Genomic DNA, 22,563 nt, shown 5'->3' with positions numbered 1-22,563 from the left:
CTAACGACTCTAGTTTGTAAACCTTTATGTAAAACTCAAGGCAACTAACCCTATTTAATGAATCATAGTTAAGCAAACTATGGTTAGCAGCTGTGTGAACCCAGGGAATGAAAGACATCTAACCCTCAGAACATTTAATGTTAGTTGAAATAATATTATTTTCCACCACTTCCAAGGAACGAACAGCCCTCGGCTTCCGTAAGTTGTTATGCAACACTCCACGTTAGGTGATTTTCTTTCCGTGAAGATGAAGAATTTCAATACTGCTTTGCCTTAAATTAAGAGCTTTATATAAGCTGAGTGAGATGGGCGGCGACTACATTTGAAATATAAATCAATCAATCAATCATCAGACCACTGCTCCATTTTGTTCAATAGCGTCTACATTTGGAGGTGTCCACAGTGTGGTCAAAAAAGTCAAGATGGCTTTGCCCGGGTTTGAGGTGCACCACGTTCGCCAAGCTGGTATCCTCCAGATGTGTTGGATTATTAACAGCTGTAATCCGCCACCCAGGCTGTGAATCATGGGCCATGTGGAGAGTACCTTCTCTTCGCAGGATTTTCAGCCCGAGGTTTTCCCAGGGCTTATCTGAAAATGTCAGGAATTACATCAGAACGGGTCTTTATGCCTGCAGAACGGGTCTTTTCCTTGCCCACTGTGATAAAACTGGCGTGGGGTAACACTGACTGGGCCACCTCGGTGCACCGATGGCCGTGCCATCATTTGCCTCTCGTTCGGCACATCTCACCGATGGCCGTGCCATCATTTGCCTCTCGTTCGGCACATCTCGCCACTTTCCTGCTTGATGCTCCTGCGCTTTCTCGGTTTCAAACGGCAGACAGCGTTTCAAACATTTGACAAGCAAACGTGCCCTCTGGTGGCTACAGCAAGGGAGAGATCCAGCATCCAAGCCAGCGGAGGGGTTCTCCGCAAGTTCGCAAGCCACCCGCCAACAATTATTGGGATATAAAGCCTTGGAGCACGATTGTCCTAGGTATGGCCAATCCCTGGGGACAGACTTCCTCCCAACTGATTAGCCCACCGCCTCGGAAAGTGGGGTTAGGTCTTTAAAGCAGCTTTTCCGTTTGGGGAATTCCCAGCTGAAATGGCTCACGAGAAGCTTGCTTTATCCATCTATTTATTTATTATTGAATTTGTAGGCCGCCCCGCTCCCAACGGCTCTGGGCGGTTCACAAGTCAAAACAAAATGCGACAAAAGACAAAAATTAAAGATACCCAGAAAACAGAACCAGACCGGACTGAAATGGAAAAAAAAAAAAAAAGGAATCCAAGGGGGCTTCACTGCCCCTCGCTCAAGGAGTGGGAGAAGAGCCAGTTCTTCGAGCCCCTTTGAAACACCAGTGGGGAGGGGGCCATCTGGATCTCGGGCATCGCATCCCACCCAATCTGGAAACAGCGAGTCAGCGGCATTCTTGAACAAGAGGGCACAACTTTAGCACAAGGGTGGCAACTTGAAACTCCGTCTTGGGCTGTTTCCCCTCTGGCCGTAATTGCTGGAAACGAATGGCTCAACATCCTATTCTTCAGAGTTGGAAAACAGATGAAAACTAGAATATAAATCCTGAAAAGAGAAAAATCCTCTAAGCTCTGAGCTACAGTCAGGCAGAAAGTTTTCAGGCCATCAAAGAACTCAGATACAGCATTTGTGATGTAGCCTCTTCCTTGGTTCCCCCATCCCAAATATTAAGTATACCTTCCAGCCGTAGAAAAAGCAACATCGGGTGGGATCCTTCCCCTCTTCTCTCCTGTACGCTACTCCTGCTGTTCCCATCCAATAAGGAGATCCAAATCCACAGGTTAGCACGTTTTGAATTTTTTTTAAAAAAAAGTTACTTGCTACTGCAAGATGCCTCGTTCTCATTTCATAAGGAAGACAGCTCCTTCGACCGGTTTCCTGCCAATGCCTGTTCTTAAATGTCACCCTTTATCTGGAACCTTCTCAAAGCATCAACCCCATTCATGGGTCTCTACCTTTCTACCTGTCTGCCGCTCAAGAATAAAGGGCGGGGGGGGGGCTGAGAACCCAGGGGTGTTAATATCCGAGGAGACAAATAGCCAATGTGACCTTTTAGAAAAAGTTTTATTGTATTTCCTCGCCAGCCCAGTTAAAAAATGAACCTGTCTCTGCAGCAAAAAAGGCTCCCCCTTTCCTAGAACCGGAATCATTAAAAAACACAGGCGAGGCATTTTACCTTAGTCATAGGTCAGAGAACAGATGAAAACCGACCTTTCTAATTAAAGCATTTATGAATATTTTTTTCCTGTATTTTTCCAACTGCGGGATTAAAATGTCCTGCTGCTGGATATTTGTAAGCTGCTGCCAGAGTGTTTCTGGAGGAAGAGCCAAGTCCATTTATTGTAAATAAAATAGATATGTTAGCCAGCCATTGTTGACAGAGGTGGATAATACCATACTGTAACCTGACGGTCTGTTTCTACTCTGAAATGTAATAGCACTGTTGCACCTCTTTACTCTGCAGAAGAATTCAGTTTTAAAAGACCTGGTTAGGGATAGATCGTCACGGAGAAAATCTATCTATGTGGTCGCTCGGAGTTGAAAACAATTTGATGGCACATAATCCATCCATCACCCCAATCCGGGGGAGATGGGAGGCATACAAATTAAATAAATAAATAAATAAGGTGGGGCTTTGGGGCAGAACAGCCCTGTTGGAGGACAACCTACAAAATACAGCATTGCTGTTTTGCATCTTGATGTACGTGAAGCAAAACAACTCAGCATTTGATGTTATGGTGGGCTTTGGATGAAAAATCCAACATAATTCCATGCATGGCAGTCCCAAGGTATCGGTGCAAAATCCTGCCACTTTGAACATCTAAGGGGTTTACTGCTTCGTGTTTAATGGGCTTGAACTGCTCCCCGCCCCCAGGATCAATATCTACAACACTACAACAGAAGCCACCTTAGAAGTAAATACCCCGTTTGTTGTACAAGGGCTCCCCATCGTTTGGGATTGGAGGTGGGCACATCTCAGATGACGCATACGTGTTCTTGGACCTTTCAAAACTCAGCTGACTTCCCAGGACACAAAGTGGTAAAACTAAACCCAATGTTATTTTTTCTTTTTTAAAAATGGAGAGCATGTCTTGTTGCATGGAACTCCTCCCAAACCTGGAAGCGACAGCTATATGGGAGTCCTTCAGGTCTGAAGAAGACGCGCTGTTGTGCGGTTCATCTGTGGACATGGAGTGGCTCTGCAGTCCCGGTCTGGAAGCGCAGAGTCTAGACAAGGGGGGCACTGGAAGTCCATGACTGTAGTATCTGTGGGTGTTATTCTGTGACGCCACTCACGGTTTTCTGCCTGCAGTGGACAGCAGTGAGATGCCCCTGTAGTTTCTGCAGTCTGATTTGCTTCCCTTATTTTTGTAGAGAGCCACGATGAGGGCATCGCGGAAGTCATCGGGCATCACCTCGGGCTCAACAGGTTTTCTTTGGTTTGTTTTTCTTGATGCTTGACCACTAAGGAGATGATCTGCCAGCCAGATGTTGTGGGGCAGGCAATGTTTAGGGTACCTTTTCTAACTCCCTCCCTCATGCAACGGTGGGCAGTGCTATCCTGGAAGGGTTGCCCGGTCACCCTGGATGTTGTCGGATATCTCTGCAGCTCCAGGTACTGCGATGAATAACTACTGATCCAAGGGCCGCCCAGGTGCGGGTTTGTGACCACAACTGCCGGTGGTCGTCTCCCCCATCGCCACAGGGCTCAACTGATTAGTTTGGACTGAAATGCTTTGCAAATGGGTTGCAGATGAAGATGAATCGCACAACAGAAACCTGTGTGTGGTGGAGTTTTAAGTGGAGCAGCCGTCGCAGAGGGGCAGTCCCACTCTCTCGGGACCTTCATCCAGTGGCACAAAGAACGGTTACGGCTGGAGGCCTCTCCTGCTGCAGGGGATGACCAGGACGTCTAAGGGTCTTGTCGCACTCTTAGCACTCCACAGCACCTGCTGGGCCTGCCTTCTTGACTGCTGGACTGTTGATCGGTCTCCTCCACTCCATCTGCCAGGGTCAGACTTCACACGCTGGGACAGACAAATCCCCTATCTCACCAAGAGTTGAAGATCCATCAGTCCGTCTGCCAAGATGGTTTACCAGGGTGTGGCCGCTGCACGTATTACAGCTACTTGGGGCCACAGGTGAGAGCTGACCGCCAGGTGGGGACCAAAGGAGAACAAATAGGCCTAAAAAAGGCATGGCAGCCCCTCCATCAGAGGCGTTACCCCTCCTTGGACACCATTACCTAAAGCGGTGTTTTTCTACCTCAGCAACGTGAAGATGGGTGGACTTCAACTCCCAGAATTCCCCAGCCAACGTGTGGACTTCAACTCCCAGAATTCCTTAGCCAATGTGTGGACTTCAACTCCCAGAATTCCCCAGCCAACATGTGTGGACTTCAACTCCCAAAATTCCCCAGCTAGCATGCTGGCTAGGGAACTCTGGGAGTTGAAGTCCACCCACCTTCAAGTTGCTGAGGTAGAGGAACAGTGGTCTAATGGAATCAGGCACCATGCAATTCCCACGGAATAAAGCAGAGCCATGTTCTGTTAAATCCGTGTCTATTCCAAAACTAATCTCCACACTAGATTATTACAGAGCAAGCTATAACTCCACCCGGCCTCCGGCCCAGCTTCTGCCTCAACAAAGTAACTGGCGAGAAGCCAAGCACGTGGCCTCCTCCCAAAGAATGCTGGGAATTGCAGTTTATCAACAGGGACTGAAATTCCTTTGTTCGGCTCTGCCCAAGCGCACCTCTACCTCCCAGGGAGCCCTGGCGTCACGCCAGCCTCTTGAATCTCGGCCCGCTCCACTGTAATCCAGCCTCCAGGTTTTCTTCCTCTCCAGAAGGTTGAAACGCTTCTTCTTCGCTCTCCCCATCCCGGAAAGTGAAGGGCGGGGCCTGCGGGGAGGCGGGGCCTGCGCGGGGCTCCTCCTTGCCCTGGGAAGCCGGGCGAGCCGACGCGTACGTCCCGGCGCGCGCGCGTCGCGGTGACGTCACGTGCGTGCGGCCTTCGCTCCGCTCTCCGCCCTCCCCCTCCTTCCTGCTTCCCCCTCAGACGCTCTCGCGGCGCCGTCGCGCTCCCGGCGTTTCGCGGCCTTTCCCTTTCCCGCAGGCGGCGGCGGCGGCGCGGCCTTCCCCGGCGCGGACATGGCGAACGTGGCCGACACCAAGCTCTACGACATCCTCGGGGTGCCGCCGGGGGTCTCCGACAACGAGCTGAAGAAGGTCCGAGGCGGGCGGGCAGGCAAGCCAGCCGGGCGGGGAGGGGAAGCAGGCCCGGCCCGAGCGGGCGAGGGGGGAGGGAGGGAGAGGCAGGAGGATCCCCGAGCCCCGCTGCCTTCCCAAGCGGATCACTGGAGGCCTCGCCCGAGAGGAAGAGGCCGGGCGCTGGGCCTCGCCGGTATGGGGGTGAGCGGAGGCCATTCGCCTTCCCCGGGGGGGGGGCAGGCCCGCGGGAGAAGTCCGACGACTCCAGGCCGGTCTGGCTGGGGAGGATGGGAGGTATGATATAGGGCAACTGGTAGGGAAGGATGGGAGATCATTGGAGGGGGAGGGGAGGGTGAAAGGGGGAGAAGAGCTGCATTGGGGGGCGTAGGGGGCCAGGTAGGGAAGGGTATTGTATTTTGAGGATGGGAGTCGTAGTGTAAGTTGTCAGGTAGAGGAGGATAGTGGGGGATGTATGGATGAGGGATGGGGTGCTGGGGAGCATGGGAATTGTAGTGTAAGCTGTCAGGTAGAGAAGGATGGGGGTGTATGGATGAGGGATGGAGTGCTGGGGAGGATGGGAGTTGTTGCATAAGCTATCAGGGAGGAAGAATAGTAGGGGCCATTGTAGTAGGGTGTATGAGGGACTGGGGAGAGTGGAAGGTGTAGGGTAAGCTGTTAGGCAGGGAAGGATAGTGGAAGGTATTATAGGGATGATGTTTGGGTGCTGGCGAAGATGGGAGTTTTAGTGTAGGGTGATAGAAAAGGGAGTTTGCTGTGCAGGTTCATGGGAAAAGGAAGGGAGCAGTGGCCTGATAAGCAGCACCCATTTTTGCCTCTTCCTCTCCCACCCTAGTTTGGAGGGGGGGGTCACTTATCACCTTAAGTCAAATTTTTTCTCAGCTTTGATGAATATTTATTTATTTGAACAATTTTTGTACTACCCATCTTGGTTAGTGCTGGGTTATAATATCAAGCTGAGCCATGGTTTCCAGGCTGTAATGTCTGGATTAATCCATAGCTAAGCTAACTCCATGGCTTTCGTTTGCCTTTTATGTTTTTTGTACCAAGTGTTAATCTTCCCCTGTTAAGCACTCATTCCAAGTATTCTTGAACTGCAACTCCCAACATTCCCAACCAGAGCTGTAATCCAAGCATCTATTTGTCACTTTGGGGAAGGCTGAGCAACTCACACCCGTGTGTGTGTAAACACCAGTTTAAATACCTGGTGCCCTACTCTGGAGTGAGAAGAATAGGGAAACCTTGGGATTTTGCTTTCTGCTTGGTCCTTCCTCATTCCTTCCCAAGAATGGACATTCTGTACAATTGCCTTACACAATTATGCTGGTAAAAACAAACAGAATATGGCTTTCCTCTTTTATTCTGCCCACTTTTTTGTTCTTTTGAGAGCTGTTTTAGAGTGGCAGGGAACTACATATCTTCCCTCTAATTCTAATTTTATAGGGTAATCTTATGATTGCTTTGATGATCCAGAAATTACTTCTCCTTCTCTCACCCCCAGTGTCTTTTAGGAATCTTCTAGAAATTGTTTTCACCTGATCACATTCTGACTTCTTACAGCAAGGAGGAGAAGAATGGGTTAATGCTACTCTATTTTTTTCCTTTTTTCTTTTCTTGGAAGTAAATTTGATGCTGAAATCTGATGTCAGCTTGATGCAGTATTGTTTAATCCATAATTATTTTTCATTAAATCAAATCCAGTTTAAGTTTTGCCCTAGCCCTGCCCGCTTTAGGGATTGCCTCAGACTTTAACCTTGTCCTCAGTAGCTGACCCTTGTTTTCTCTGTATCCTTGTTTTTGTAACAAGTCAACCCTGCACCCCTGTCACCCACATCAGGGGAATGCCATCCCACCATAGAGTTTTCAACTGGTTAATCACCATGTCCTGCCTCTTTATGATGGGAGGGTGCTGCTGCTGGGAAAGAGATCCTAGACATTGGGGAGCATTATACCTTAATTGGTTTGGGCTGGATGTTTGTTATTGAGGAAGCAGGTGCATGGGAGGAATCACATGGGTGATAGGTCCTGAGGTCGGCAGGAAAATAAGATCCCTATTGTGGACTGGGGTGGAAAAAAACCTATTTTCTGTAGTGTTTTGCTCCTGCCTGGGAGCAAGCAAATAGAGTTTGATATTCTATGATGTCTTGCCCCCTTTAAAACCAAAGTGGAGAGTAAAATTAATTGTTCTTTGGTACTGGTTTTGAATACATCTGTTTGATCCTAACGTGCCTATTGAGAGAATACATAAATTAAAGATTTCATAAATGTGGAATTGAAAATACACTCTTAAAAAAACCCTACACACGTGAACAAATTTATTTTAATATAGTTGATGTTGTTAAGGGGTCAAGTTGAATACCTCACCATTTAATCCTTTCCCAAGTTCTTGAAAGTGGTTAAATCTGGTATGGATATTCCCTCTTTGATGTTTGCCAAAATGGAACTCTCTAGATTATAACTGGCAATTATCAGTTATGGAGGGTTCCATTCCTAACTTCTAAAATGGTTGCTAACTAACAACTCTTGGGTTGTATCTCAATCTAATGTACATTGCACTAATGATATTCCCACCCTTTGGCTGCTTTTCTTTTTAGAAGAAAAGTTTGGCAAAGGTGAAGTAGAACACAAAGCTGCTTCATTTTTAACAGAAAAGGGAACATTGGCATGACAATCTTCCATATACTTTGAAAAGAGGAGTGGTCTGTTCAGGGTCTGTAACATGCTGGATGGATTTGGCTTCATTTCTGATAATGCTTTTGTAGTACTTAAGAACAATTATCTCACATAAAACAATAATTGGGGTGCCATTTCAAATACTCCAAGGTCTGTGTCATGTTATGTCAGCTGATCTTCTGAAGACTGATTATTGGCACATTCTTTTTTAGTGAGGCTTCACCTGGGCCTATATAATGGTTTGAACTGCTGATCTTAGGAAACCTTGTTATTACAGTGAACTGATTTAGCTAATCTTTGAGGTAGAAAATAGCTAAACTAAGCCCATGAATGATTATTTAGGAGTGAAACTAATTGACCATGTTCAAACATACTTATTTAATGTCATACTTGTCATACTTACCCTTAACACTAAGCCATAAATTAGAGTTGCACACCTAGAAATCCCCAACTCTCTATGCAGCCTTTGAGAAAGCCCCAGAAGCCTTCCCAAAGCTGCTGCCAAATTGTAATTGTTAAGGTGAGAGAATTATAACATTATTAAATAAATGTTTTAATTAAAATTGATTGACATTAAATTAAATTCATTTTCTTAATTAAATGAAAAGTACTTCTTGTTTTGGCTGTCCCTGGTTTTTGTAAAGCTGTTCCCACTTAAGCTGGGTCTGAACCTTGGCACCAAAAAGTTCAGCATCCCTGGCAGAAGCCAAAGTACAAAATATAAGTGCTGTGTAAATGATACACTAGTAATAAGAACAGTAGTAGCAAGAATGCTGAAGAGTAGGTGTGCCTGTGTGGCATTGGTGGGGAAGAACTTGTAACCTCAGGTATTGTTAGTGTGGTTGGACTCTCGCTAGACCCATCCTTGTCTTTGGAATCCAGCAACATCTGAACGGCCACTGGTTCCCTCATATGGAATTAATAGTAATTTAGGACTAGTTTCCATACTTCTATTCAGTACAATTTTTTTTATGAATAATACATAACAATGCACTGCTGTTTGTGTGGTTTTTGATATTTACTAATTTGGGAATGTTAATAAGGGTAAATTTTGTGGTAAATGGAAAAAAGTACAGGTATTCTAGGTTTGTGAGAAGGATTGCGTCTTTGGAAAGGACTGAAAAATTCAAACGCTTTTAAAAATAGTTGTGCGGTTTTTCAAAAGAAGGCTTAAACAATGTACAATTTTACTTTGTACAGTTTTGTGAATAATGGTATTTAACTTAAATAGTCTAATGTGGTATCAGGTATGATACCTGTTTGAAATAGTTACACTTTTCTGCCTGAGGAAGGTGTCTCTGAAATGTCTTGCTCACTTAACATCTTTAATGCTTTTATACATCTCAGATTGATTTTGAGGCCAGTCCTCTTTCTCCTGTGGCACTATCAAAACCAAGTGTCTCAGGTGTCTGAAATAGCCACCTAACAACCTGTCTGTTAGGTGGCCACAAACCTTGATTCCTTTCTCTGATTGTTCTTCTGTATTCCCTTCAATGGGACTTCTGCTGATATGCGCAAGCCTTGGCCAGGGAAGGAAAAGGATTGGCCCTGCAGATACGGCTGAATCAGACCTAGTCAGTGTGATTGATGATGAGGGATTATAATAGCAACAGTGTCTGGAGGACCACAATATACCTATTCATTTTTATTTATTTTTTTTGCGTGAGAGTTAGATGTTTTACTTATTAATATAACCTGAACTACAAAAGTTGCATGGCTGCCTGCTAACTTCTTGTACTGGCTTCTTTTTGGTGTTTAGGCATACCGTAAGCTTGCCAAAGAATACCACCCAGATAAGAATCCAAATGCGGGTGACAAGGTATGACTTTTTTCCTTGCAACTTGCTTCTAAAACACACACACGTACACATACATACATACATACATACATTTAGATTTTTTATCCCACCTTTATTATTTTTTTAAAAGTAACTCAAGGCGGTAAACATACCTAATACTTTTTCCTCCTCCCATTTGCACCTTAAATTGAGGTAGACACAATTGAAAATAAAATAGCATATGAATAGCCCATGGGTTGACAAGAAAACTGTCAAGAAAATTGACAAGAAAATCATCTGTGAAAGTAAATGAACATTTACAATATACATTTTCATATGCTTTATTTGTAATAATGTTTCTTATAAATTTGTTCAAGATGCCAAATGATTGTCTGCATGGTGAAATAAAAAGGGTTCAGTTTGATTTGGGGAGATGGCCTGGTTCAAATCTACATGCAGTCCTGAAGCTCACCAGGCCAAATACTAGGGACTGCTTCCTCTGGGCTTTTATAAGCATAAAATAAGATAATTCTTGTGCACCTGTGAGCTTCTTGGAGAACGATGGCATGCAGTTATAATCACAGAAGCTGTTTTCATCTCCACCTTGTGTCAGAAGGTTGGGAGACTGAGTAGCTTGCAACCTTCAGATCTTGCCCCTCACAATTGTGAGTCAAGGGAGGAGCTTGCAGATGGCAAATACTCAGATGCTTGAAAGCTAAATATATTAAGAGTGGACCATCAGCTTAAATAGGGTAAGCAGAGGAGAGGCCTACTAATGTAGATAATGTAGAATGTTAGATGCCCAAATGAAATGACTTGTTTCTGGAACTGGCATGTATTCACCTATAAAGCAGTAACCGTTCCAATATTACCCATGGTTGGTAACCTCTCTTTCCTTCTGTGCTTGTAATACTGGAAAATATTAAGAGCCGGTTTGGTCTACTGGTTAAGGCTCCAGGCTAGAAAGGTGAGTTCTAGTCCCGCCTTAGGCGTGAAAGCCAGCCAGGTGACTTTTGTGCAAGTCCCTCTCTCTCAGCCCAACTCACCTCACAAGGTTGTTGTTGGGAAAATAGGAGGAAGGAGTATTAGGTATGTTCGCTGCCTTGAGTTATTTATAAAAATAAGAAAGGCAAGATAAAAAAAACTTTTAAAAAATGAAATCATTTTTTTAATTGCTTTTCTCTTTATTTAGTTCAAAGAAATAAGCTTTGCCTACGAAGTTCTCTCGAATCCCGAGAAACGTGAATTATATGATCGCTATGGAGAACAAGGCCTCCGGGAAGGTAGTGGTGGAAGCGGAGGAATGGACGATATATTCTCCCACATATTTGGTGGGGGTCTTTTTGGTTTCATGGGTAATCAGAGTAGAAGTCGCAATGGAAGAAGGCGAGGTGAAGATATGATGCACCCACTTAAGTGAGTACCAAGCCAATGTCCTTTTCTTGAAAAGTTCTTTAATTCACAATAGCCCTATTTGCTTAAGTATTCTTTTAAAAGGCAGGAACACTTGAGTTCTAGTTGAATCTGTTCATTACTAAAATATCCATGTTGATTTCAATTTTGGTGGCAGTGGTTGAAATCTGTGCTTCAGAATCTATAGAAGATCTGCTCAGTTCCTGATTTAGCACAAATAAATGTAATTATTTGATGCCTTCGAGTGTGAATATAGGTGTTGGTGCAAGGGAATCACTATAGGACCGAAGGTAGCATTTTATGGTGTGGATTATGCCAGTACTTGGGAAATGAGCCCAGTCAGCTCCTCAATATCTTATCAAGCCATCTCTGGCTCACTGGATTTTTTTAATCCAGCTAGGATTTTAATCCTACTTAAAGAATTCAACCTTAGGTGGAAAAATAGCTGCTGGAAAATAGATATTGCACAGTTTTTACAGTATTTATTTAAAATAACTTTATAGAGGGACTAAGCTTAAAACAGTAACATAGAAGTTAAAATGAATATTGAAGTTATGTAAATTAGACTAGAACACCCTAACAAGTTTTAAAATGTAAGCCCATGCAAATAAAGGTTTCACATTGTGCCAGAAGACTTTTGCCCCTATACCAGGCAAAGTGTCCCAGGGTTAGGTTGCCACCTGCTAAGCCCTTATTATGGGTTTCTGCCTCTTTTGTCTCTGAGGGGTGGGGGATTGCAAGGAGGTCTCTGTCAGTCCTTCATTGTAGGCCAAATCAGAAACAGAAATCACAAAGGTTCCAGAAATGCTACTTTATTGTCATAAGGTATAATAACAGAATCTTGAAAGCCTGGCAGAGTTTCCCTCTTATACCATGCAGAATCAAGATGGGATTACTCTTTCTTTTTTAATAGTAATTTTATTAAAGAGTTATAATTACAACAGTAAAAACTAATACAAACTGAAAAAAAGAATAAAAACTAGAAGGTGCAGAAAAGAAAGAAAAAGAAAAAAATTGAAAGAGGAATAGAAAAGAAGGAAAAATAAGAATACAGTACAGTGGTATCTTGGGTTACGAACACCTCTGTTAACGAACTTTTCGGGTTACGACCAGCTCCGGCCGCAAAAATTTACCTCGGTTTGTGAATTCTGCCTCGGGGTACGAACAGGATACGCGGCCATTTTCCCTCCTGTGACACAGTCCGCGGCCATTTTTCCGCCCCTGACACATGGTCCGCGGCCATTTTCCGCCCCGATACATGGTCCGCGGCCATTTTTCCGCCCCTGACACGTGGTCCACGGCCATTTTCTGCCCGACACATGGTCCGCGGCCACTTTTCCGCCCCTGACATGTGGTCCGCGGCCATTTTTCCGCCCTTGACACGTGGTCCGTGGCCATTTTTCCACCCCTGACACGTGGTCCGTGGCCATTTTCCACCCCTGACACGTGATCGTAGGGAGGGGGACTCTCCCTCCAAGCAATAGCCACCTCCCTGTCCTCCACGCCAGAACGGATTAATGGTAATTACATTGAACCTTATGGGGAAATTTCCTTCGGGGTGCGACCAATTTGGGGTGCGACCAGAGTCACGGAACGAATTAAATTCGTAACCCGAGGTTCCACTGTATAGTAAAGAAAAAGAAAAGAAATATACAAAGAAGTGACTTCCAGCCTTCATAAGTATGAATTAATTTAGTGACTTATTACCTTCTCTTAAAATGACAAATGATCTCTTCTTCTCATATCCCATCTCTTATCTATAAACAAATCCATAAAACGTTGTCATTTCAGTCCTGGTGTCAGCAAAGTCCATTAAGCATTACCAGAGATACCGCATCTATTTTTACCTTGATCACATAAACCAACTTTATATTCCTTTTACTTCTAACAAGCTTAATCTTTCATCCATTCAAATAATGTAATAATGTCATAGAACGTGATTTCTTTTCAATTTTTTTGTCTTATAAGATTCTTCAAAACTTTAACAAGCCTCTTTTGTAAATCTAATATAGGAAAATTATCCAGGTCACTTTTGGTTTATTGTTTGTATATCCCTTTTAATTATTAAGACATCAGCCAGTTTCTTTTGTATGGCCAGTGTAACATCTTTTTCCATGTCGTTCTTATAGCCTGTCATTTTTAAATCCACTTTCTATTCAGTCTCAATCTTGTCAGGTGAAATTTGTTTTTCTTCCATAACACCTTTTAGACTCAATCTCTCCATAGAAGCAGATGTCTCTGTTGACACTATTAAAATTAACTTCTTGGTCCATTGTTCAAAAATATCCTTCAATATGCCTAATGTTAAAATATTTTGCTTCATTTTGTAATTGTAAGTCAAGTTTAAGTGTCTTCTGACTGCTAGTTGGTGTTCATGGTTGCGCTCTGCTAGCCTTCTGTCTGTGGTTGTTGCAGTCCTTACACTGTATGTTATAGATGACTCCTGTTTTTTCTTCTTGGGCTACTGGGTCTTTTGGCTTGCTTAAGATGTTTTGGAACATCTAGCAGTCAGAAGACTAACAGTCAGAAGACCCGATGAAAACTCCTTAATCTCACAACACATGGACAGACTTGACCATAGTTTCAATTGGGAAACTGTCAGCATCTTAGACCAAGCTAAATCCAAAAATGCGAGGGAATTCCTGGAAGCTTGGTATTCAGACAAGGCAGCCATCAACAGGCACATAGAGAAAAACAACATCTACACACTATTCAAAAGAGACAATAGAAAGGAAAACAAAAGACCAGAACGTCTCCTCACCAGCAGTCATCACCCAGATAAGCAGAGATTAACACCAAGATTATCACCAGACATACAATCAGCAGTAAACAATACCCTAATCAAGGAACTGCCAGAGGGAAAAAATAAAACCCACACCCCCACCAACACTGGCAGGGCATGCCACTGTATATAAATAGAAAGCAAACTCCACTTCATTCTAGCACTGAAGATGTTACCTAGCCAGGTAATGAAATGTTTGCAAGAAAACAACCAAGCTCAAGAGAACCCCAAGGACTCCACGGAAAGTTAATATAGAAGAAAGTAATCCTAAAAATATCCTGGCCCAAGTGGTTTACACTTTAATATCTTGAACATAATGTGGAAACTGGGTGGGAGCCAATAAGGGCAGATGTTTCCTTCTATACTACTACTACTACTACTACTACTACTACTACTAATAATAATAATAATAATAATAATAATGTTTCTGATGACAGCTGTTGAACCATGCCATAAATTTGGCTGAATCTTCCTATCTGAAATTATTATACTTTCGGTGATAATGGCTGAGCATTGATTTCTGACTAATTTAAACAATACCAGAACTGCAAAGCACTTGGAGGAAGTAATTAAGTTATATTGAAGGACATTTCAGCATTATTAGCGCTGGATCCTTGAAGTATGAAGAGGCTTTATTTTGGACTCTAGAATATAAAACTTTAAAATATTTTGTGGGAACTTTTATTTGGTTATTCATTCGCCCAGTACTTCGAGGCAAGCAATTCCAAAATAAGACCATACCACTGAATCATCAGAGAATTGAATATTAAAGCCTCGCCCATACTTAAGGTAATTAGATACATGTACTGAGGGAGGGAAACTGCATCTATTAACAACCTAATGAGCAGATCATAATTGACTGGAGGCTATTGTTCTACCAGCTAATGCATTAAAAATACTGTTGTTCAGCATCCCTTTATAATAAAAAACAGCAAAATGTTTGAAATTGATCAAGGCAAAGAGAAGTGTTCACTGTATAGGACCAAGTAGACAGTCGTCAAGGTGGGGGCACATTTGAAATATTAGGAATATGTAATGGGTATGCTCAAAGTGGCTGCCATAGAAAGCTACCTATTTGCAAATGAGCTCCGGGGTGAGTGTGGCCAATCATGAAACCCTTTATCTATTAGAAGGTGAACTATTGCACCTGGGATGTTTAGCATCCCAGAGGGACTTTTGTGAGACTCAGAGATACTTCTACTAAATATGTTAGAGAATGGTATATTCTTTGGTATATCAGCTTCCTGTTTAATTTTTAATAAACAGTCTTTTAAGTCAAGTGGAGCAGGTAATCCTGCTGAAAAATGTTGGGTGTGGATTGGGTCCACGAGTCTCACATTTCCAGTCCTGGATATGTAAGCATGGAATATTCATCTAAACCACAGAAGATCAGCAAGGCTGAGTAGGGTCTCCTTTGTGAAAGGAGAAAGAGTTCTACTTTCTGACAGCATGGAAGTAGCAGGATAACAATGGCAAACAATTGTTCATATGAAAGTGGGGATCAGATCCTTAATTCTGCCTGAGGAAACAGTGATGGCAGACAGCCTCAACCTTCTCCCTGGTGGTATCTAGCTTGTAGTTAAATTCTTCAGGGAAGCCAATGATCTCTGTAAGCTTTTCAGCACCAAAATTTTTATTTGCCTAGGCTTTAATATAAGCCAAGAAACTATTCGAAGTGTTTTGTGATGTTTGCCAAAGGGCCATTGAATGCGGGGAATCCACTCTCTGTCCTCAAAGCACTGCAAGGTGGAGTAGAAAAGACATTTTATTGAAATGATGTGCATTAGTGATATACACATCTCTAAGGCAGAAAAGGCGCTTTGGAGGGCATGTGGGCTTGCTCAATGCAAACATTGACCTGTTCTTAAAGAAAGTGAGCTTGTACATCAGCTAATTCTCTTGGATTTGAATAGCTGTGCATTCCTAATGTCCATGAAACAATAAAAATTATGCTTTCTGCTCAAACATTCCAGGCTGGTCATGTTCTGCCAGAACAAAATTCAAAAGAGATTGAGTGTTGTTCCAAGCCCAAAACTCTTAAAAGATGCACAGAAATCTTAAGCCCATTTTGAAGTTGATTTCTGTGACTAGAACATTTCGATGTCCTGCTTAGAATGTCCTGTTTCAAGGTTGAAATGTACATACACATACCTTACTTGCTGGAGCATGAGGAGATCTGTCAAATGTCTGGCTCCCTTGTTGCATCAATACATCCTTCAGCAGAGCTGGGAACAATATTACGCTGAGAATTGGTGTAGTTCATTTATTCTACTGGTTGCAATGGGAATGAGAGGAAGAAGAAAAAAGCATATTCCCACGTTACCCTGGGCCAGCAGCCTCAGGTGTGTTTTATATATTCTGTATTGTTTTAAGATGCTGTAAGTTGGCCATGATTGCTATTGTGAGATGAGGAGCCATATAAATTAAATAAATTCATTTACTTATTTAGTATCTTGTGCTGTTTTTAACAACCCTGGAAGCTCTACTGAAAGTTAGTACATAAATCTTTTAAAACAAAGTAAGTTCAATTGTGAGTGGAATCTTCAGTGTTCTGAGACTGAGATTATTCCTTCCCTCCTTGAAGGAATGACTTAAAATCTGCTGCTTTTAAGTATTCTCTGAACTCTCCTGAAGAGAAGTATAGGTGCTTTAAAGTTTTAAACATTTTCCCCAGTAGGCTTTGGAAGAGTTCACTTCAACTTTTAATTGCACTGTCACAATTCTTCCTGTGTAAACATCACCTGATGGCTTTAGTTAACCTGCTAATAACCATGCTATTTGTAATGGGCTGTGAGAATAACCTTGAGAGACAGGAGGAAGAGCCACAGCCTAGACAACAGTGTGATAAATGAAATCTGAGCCCAAACTAGAAATGTAACTTGAGAAACCATCTCAGAATTGGCCCTCCCTAGTTCTCTGGAACGTAAAGACAAGTGAAGCGCTTTCAGACTTGCAATATTCTGTTACTGTAACCTTACAATAAAAGTAGTATTAGTATTCCTGATGTTGGTTTCCTGGTCTGGACTGCCTCGAAAGGTTGATATTATTTTTTGTGTTGAAAGTAGTGGTACGAAAGAAAAACAAACTGCCACAGAAGTAAATGTAAAATCAATGCAACACAAACATTCTGGTTGTGCTGCTTGGGGAAGGAAGCAGCAGAGAATTGGAGAGGGAGAAGAGTGAAATTAAATGGCTAGTACAGGTAGTCCTCGATTTACAACCGCAGTTGGGACCAGAATTTCTGTCACTAAGCGATGTCATAAAGCGAGATGTCACATGACCGCATTGCTTAGCGACCACAGTCCCAGCAGTCCCTGTTGCCTTCATTAACTGAGAATCGTGGTCGTTAAGAGAGTACACATCCCAATCCAAGCCATTCCGGGCTTGGTCCCTCCCAGCCCTGAGCCTCAGTAAGCAAGTGACTGCCTCCAACTCCCCCCACCCACCTACCTCCCCCCTCTTCTCTGCCCTTTTGGCTGCCCTGCACCCTGCCTTGTGATGTGGCAAGCAGCCCAGAATCATGCAGTTCTGGGGCTGCCTGCCACGTCTCAAGAAACTGCAGCTGCTCCAGCCATAGTCACCCTCGCCACCCTGTACCCCAAGACCCCTGGCACCCTGCGCTCTGCTGCCCCAGCTGACCTTTGCTGTCTTCTTGCTGCTGCTGAAGCATGCCTGGCCTGGCTACTGGGCCAGGCTGGGCTTCGGCTGCAAAAAAACAAAGCCGAAAGCAGCCCCAGAAGCACAGCGTGCCAGAATGCCCCTTTGCAAAAAAAGCTCCTGTAATGCGACACGCTGAAATGCATATACATAGGTAGAATGGCAGGAGATATCTTTAAAAATATAAAGAATGCTCATTTAAAAGCTGCCAAGTAGCTTATTACCAATACTAATATAAGAAAAATTCGGTAAGGAATAGTTCAGAGTATTTCAAATTATAAACTACTACTAGGTGCTTGAACAGAAGTGATTGTTCTAAACTATTTCTTAAATACTGATACAAACTAAGGATAGTAGCTTCAGGTTTTTGGATGAGTTGCTAGTACAGGGGAAAGGTGGTGTAGACAGCCATCTGCTTTATTTTCACCTACATTTGCCTCCACTGAAGAACTTAACAATGGTTAAAGCACTGTAGTTTTGGGATATTCTGAGTCAAACAATTAAACTCAACAATTAAACCTGCTCAGCAATTAAATTCAGGTGACGTTAGGCCTATTGCTGTCTCAGCCTTGGGTCCATGGCCGGATGAAGTAGAGAAGAATCATCAGTGTTTTCCTGTGCTCGAAGGAAGTGGAATTTAAATGTAGTCATGGTATATGATTATACAATCTTCAGTTTTGCAGCTCATTCAGCCACAATTGTTCTTAGGCTATGTGGGCCAGTTTTAACAAGTAGCAATAATTTGCGATGGTGCATTTTCGCTCCGTCAGAGAAAATGTTCAGTAATGCAACTATTTAGATTTGCACTTGTAAGGTATTAAAATAAACTTCTTTTCTCCTTAGAGTGTCTTTAGAAGATCTATATAATGGGAAAACTACCAAACTACAACTTAGCAAGAATGTCCTTTGTAGTTCATGTAATGGGTGAGTTTCTTTTTTTAATTCATCTGTCTTCAGAGATTACTTATTTCAAAGATCAGTTCATTAATCATTCTAAAAATAATGCATGCCCACATAAAATGCAGTTGTTTGTATAATGGAAATACTCTGCTTTTTCAGCCAGTGTAGCTGTATAACATTTGCGTCTCAATTCTTTCTACAGCCCTTTTAAATTCTAAAGTGGGCTCCAACTGGTCTCCCATCTGGCACTCCTGCTTAGCTTTGATGGGCGCTGCCTTCTTGCTGCTTCCATGCCATTAGTTGGTCTCAAAAGATCATAGTGTTTGCCTTTTTCTTTTTTCTCTCTTTTGGTACGGATCCAGCCAAGGGGGTAAATCCGGAGCAGTTCAGAAGTGTGCAGCTTGCCGAGGCCGAGGCATGCGTATTATGATCAGGCAGCTGGCTCCTGGGATGGTTCAGCAAATGCAGTCAGTCTGCTCTGATTGCAATGGAGAAGGTAATCCAACTGGTTCTTCAGTGAGCCCTGGAGAAAGGAGGCGGCCAAAGTGTTTAGGCGAGCTTGATCCCATTGTTACCAAATAAATGTCAGTTAATGTTCAGGATGTTACCGTGCCAGCTTCAGAGCTAAGGTGAAGATTAGTGAGATAAAAAGTTCATAAACGTTTTGTAGTTTCGTTGGGGTGATAAGTTGTTTGTGTTGTCTGCCCTAATGGTATAAATGATGGACACAACCTTCTGAAGCTGGATGGCTCTCACCAAACTGGCCATTTGGAGATTCAATAAGAACTGGGTATGGCATTGCCCTTGGCCTAGTTTATATATCACAGGAGTAGTGGCACTGAGGTACAATTGAGATACAGCAGAAAGGGGTTTTCCAATGAAAGCTATTGGATCAGAAGTCACAGGCTGCTGCTGCTGCATTATGATACTTAAAACTATGTTTGGCATGATATAGGAAAGGGATGACAACCTCTGAAGGATCAAGGCTACATTCAGAAAGTGGATGTATTCAAGGAGAAAAGTGGGAGGGGGCAGAGCGGGAAAAATCCTTCTGTCAAAATTTAATAAATGTGAATAAAAACATGTTTTTGCCACCAGAGACATCCTTTCAAATTTTCTCCAAGCAGAAGGGCACAAAGTCTGAGCAGATAGGACAGTATCTTCTCATATAAACATACACAGTCTCTCTCCTAAATATGAGAGAGGGACCAAGAATTCTATTCCCTGTGCATTGCTGCACACTGCTAATTTTTGGCAGTCCAGGAGGAGGGAACTTGGGAGGCTGCACCAAAACTTGGGAAAAGGAAGCACATATGGAACAACCATTGCTGATCCAGGAATTGGGACACTTGTAGCTTGAATTTCCTACCTCTTAAAATAAACTATGTAGGTATGAACCTGCTGTCTCTTTTTAGGAGAAGTAATCAATGAAAAAGATCGTTGTAAAAAATGTGAAGGGAAGAAGGTCATAAAAGAAGTAAAGATCCTTGAAGTTCATGTAGATAAAGGCATGAAGCATGGGCAGAGAATCACCTTTACCGGCGAAGCTGATCAAGCCCCAGGTGTGGAGCCAGGTGATATTGTTCTCCTGCTTCAAGAAAAGGAGCATGAGGTAATGATGGCTTGAGTTGCCAAACCAACCTTCGCTAAATGACACTGGAACACTTTGAATGCTAACGTTTGGGGTAATGAAACTTCATTAAGTGCTTTGTTCATTATGTTTGGTATGGAGATAACTGCTGGTGTGGTTCACTTGGACAAGAGTTTGGGGAATCCAGTATGGTTTCTTAAGACTCCCAGCTCCTGCATGAAGCATTCTAGTGCCAAGTGGTGGAAACAGAAACCCAACCCTGCCTTTCTCGCTCTTATCCAAGGTGTTCCAGAGAGATGGAAATGATTTGCACATGACGCACAAGATAGGACTTGTGGAAGCACTGTGTGGCTTTCAGTTCACATTTAAGCACCTTGATGCACGTCAGATTGTGGTGAAATATCCTCCAGGAAAAGTAATTGAGCCAGGTAAAAACGTTTACTGTTTTCTGGGAGTTCTTCCATCTTAAAACATTTTTAAATTCTTTTTGCATCTGTTTTTGCCTAGGGAGAAACTATAAGCTATCCTTCATTGACTCTGTTCCTTTTTGAACTCTAGGCTGTGTCCGGGTGGTTCGAGGGGAGGGAATGCCACAATATCGTAACCCTTTTGAAAAGGGTGACCTTTATATAAAGTTTGATGTGCAGTTTCCTGAAAACAACTGGATTAGCCCAGAAAAGCTTACAGTAAGTATGCAAAGCAGTCTGCTAAATATTTTGCTCTCTAAGGGGACAGGATTTTCACACCTCCTCTCTACCTGCAATTAAACCTTAAAATAAGTGTAATATTTTTTAACAAGACCCTCCCCTCCCAAACTCAGGAAAGGTAACATGACCTTGTCCGCTTTACATCATAACTCCACCTTCTCCAGAAATATGGTGGGGGGGCAGCTACACCCTGATGTATGAGTGAAGGACAAGTTATCATGTTGAAAAGGCGAATAAATAACATTTGGGGGCACAGAATGACAACATCATGCACTACTTTTCTTGCTGTGTTTCATTTTTAGGAACTTGAAGATCTTCTGCCAGCCAGACCAGAAGTCCCCAACATAATTAGCGATGCAGAAGAAGTAGATCTTCAAGAATTTGACACCACTCGTGGGTCAAGCGGCGGCCAGAGGCGTGAGGCCTACAACGATAGTTCCGATGAGGAAAGTGGCCATCATGGACCGGGGGTGCAGTGTGCCCATCAGTAAAAATTCTGTCCAGGGTGGGGTAAGGGAAGTTACACATGGATTTTTCTCTTCAAAATTTTGCCTGACTTGTTTTCAGCAACTCGGTTGGATTGTCTAAACAATGCACATGAGCCCAGTGGACATATGTTGCTGTATGTGTAACTTTTAAATCGGTCCATAGTATCTACAGAGTGTATAATTTAAACTAACCACAAAAAGCTTACATCTTTTTTTTTTTTTTGACTGACTGTTCTGTAGCAGAATAAAGGCACTTGAAAGGAAGGTGAGACTCTCTCCTTTTCATCTGGGTTAAGTTTCAGTCCTTGTACTTGTGCTTGGTTTTTACCAGTTTTGTGTAGATTTTAAGTTCTATATTTTAAATTCAAATTCTACATTGTAAAGTTTTGTGTAAAAATTTGTCCCAAGGCTTGGTATTTGGCTGCACCTGCATAAGCTGCTACAAATAGAATAAAGACATTCATAGCCTGTATCTACCACTTTAGATGCATGGTAAGTAAATTTGGTTTTGGCACACAGGGGAACAGAACTGATGGGGAAAACCATGGAAGATTAAAAAAAAAAAAAAAGTGGTTGTAAGAGTTTTTTTACCATCTTGTGAAAAGGTTTCTGAAACTTAATAAAAACCATTGGTGTATGATGATACTTTTTGTAACTGCTTTCTTTCAATCAGTTCACACCTAAAATTAGGCCTTGGAGTTTTGAGGCAATTCATTTCCAATATGACTAGCTTGAACGGAAGAGAACTAGAGGAGGTTGGCCTTAAGGAAGCAAAAGTGTTTTGTGTGTCAGAATTCCAGGGCAGCCAAGCAACATGTAGCTCCAAAACCCCCTCAGATTGAACTAAATATCACCAGTTTTAAGAAGCAGGGATATTATTTTTGATGGGAAGACAGGAGGTGTAGTAGGACTCAGCTAGACTTCACATACCTTAAGAAAACCCACCACGAAAAGGCATATCATTTCAGCTGTGCTGCCTCCAGTAACACCATCTCTCTTCTCCATGGGTAATCCAAATCACTGCACTATGCAGGAGTTAAGCCACATATTCAAATAAATTCCTGTAAAAACTTGTATGTAATTACAGTCAGATTGACAAATGAGAAGGGTAGTCAGCCTTCAACCTATCTTGTTGGATAGAAGATAGTAATGCAAATTTGCAAAAAAAGGCTGTAACGTGTTCATTTTAAATATCTTACTTTAAAGGAACATGACTTTCAGGTAAAGTTTCCAAATGTGGGGGGGGGGGAAAGTCCAATCCATTTACATCCTGTTCTTAAAAATGAGATTACATCTTCCTCAGAGGG

The 22,563-nt window shown here is 42.8% G+C and overlaps 1 protein-coding gene across 1 annotated transcript; it reads left to right on the top strand.

The window, feature by feature from the left end:
* Positions 1–5,032: 5,032 nt before the first annotated feature.
* Positions 5,033–21,899, top strand: DNAJA2 (DnaJ heat shock protein family (Hsp40) member A2). Its single transcript, XM_007439743.3, has 9 exons — positions 5,033–5,268; positions 9,701–9,760; positions 10,911–11,134; positions 18,414–18,494; positions 18,833–18,966; positions 19,886–20,082; positions 20,345–20,489; positions 20,620–20,747; positions 21,071–21,899. The coding sequence occupies exons 1-9, from the start codon at positions 5,191–5,193 to the stop codon at positions 21,257–21,259; spliced, it is 1,236 nt and encodes a 411-aa protein (XP_007439805.1). The 5' UTR covers positions 5,033–5,190; the 3' UTR covers positions 21,260–21,899.
* The last annotated feature ends 664 nt before the right edge of the window (positions 21,900–22,563 follow it).

The sequence above is a fragment of the Python bivittatus genome, unplaced genomic scaffold, assembly GCF_059951505.1.
Source record: "Python bivittatus isolate LINGU-HERP-01145 unplaced genomic scaffold, Pbiv_v1 ctg000190_np1212, whole genome shotgun sequence".
NCBI lineage: Eukaryota > Metazoa > Chordata > Lepidosauria > Squamata > Pythonidae > Python > Python bivittatus.
This window is presented reverse-complemented; position numbering and strand designations above follow the sequence as displayed.

Excerpts from the sequence above, each read along its gene's own strand:
- DNAJA2 (XM_007439743.3), top strand. The coding sequence starts at position 5,191 with ATGGCGAACGTGGCCGACACCAAGCTCTACGACATCCTCGGGGTGCCG. Across the intron at positions 9,761-10,910 it reads ATCCAAATGCGGGTGACAAG|TTCAAAGAAATAAGCTTTGC; the intron begins GTATGACTTTTT and ends CTCTTTATTTAG. Across the intron at positions 11,135-18,413 it reads GATATGATGCACCCACTTAA|AGTGTCTTTAGAAGATCTAT; the intron begins GTGAGTACCAAG and ends TTTTCTCCTTAG.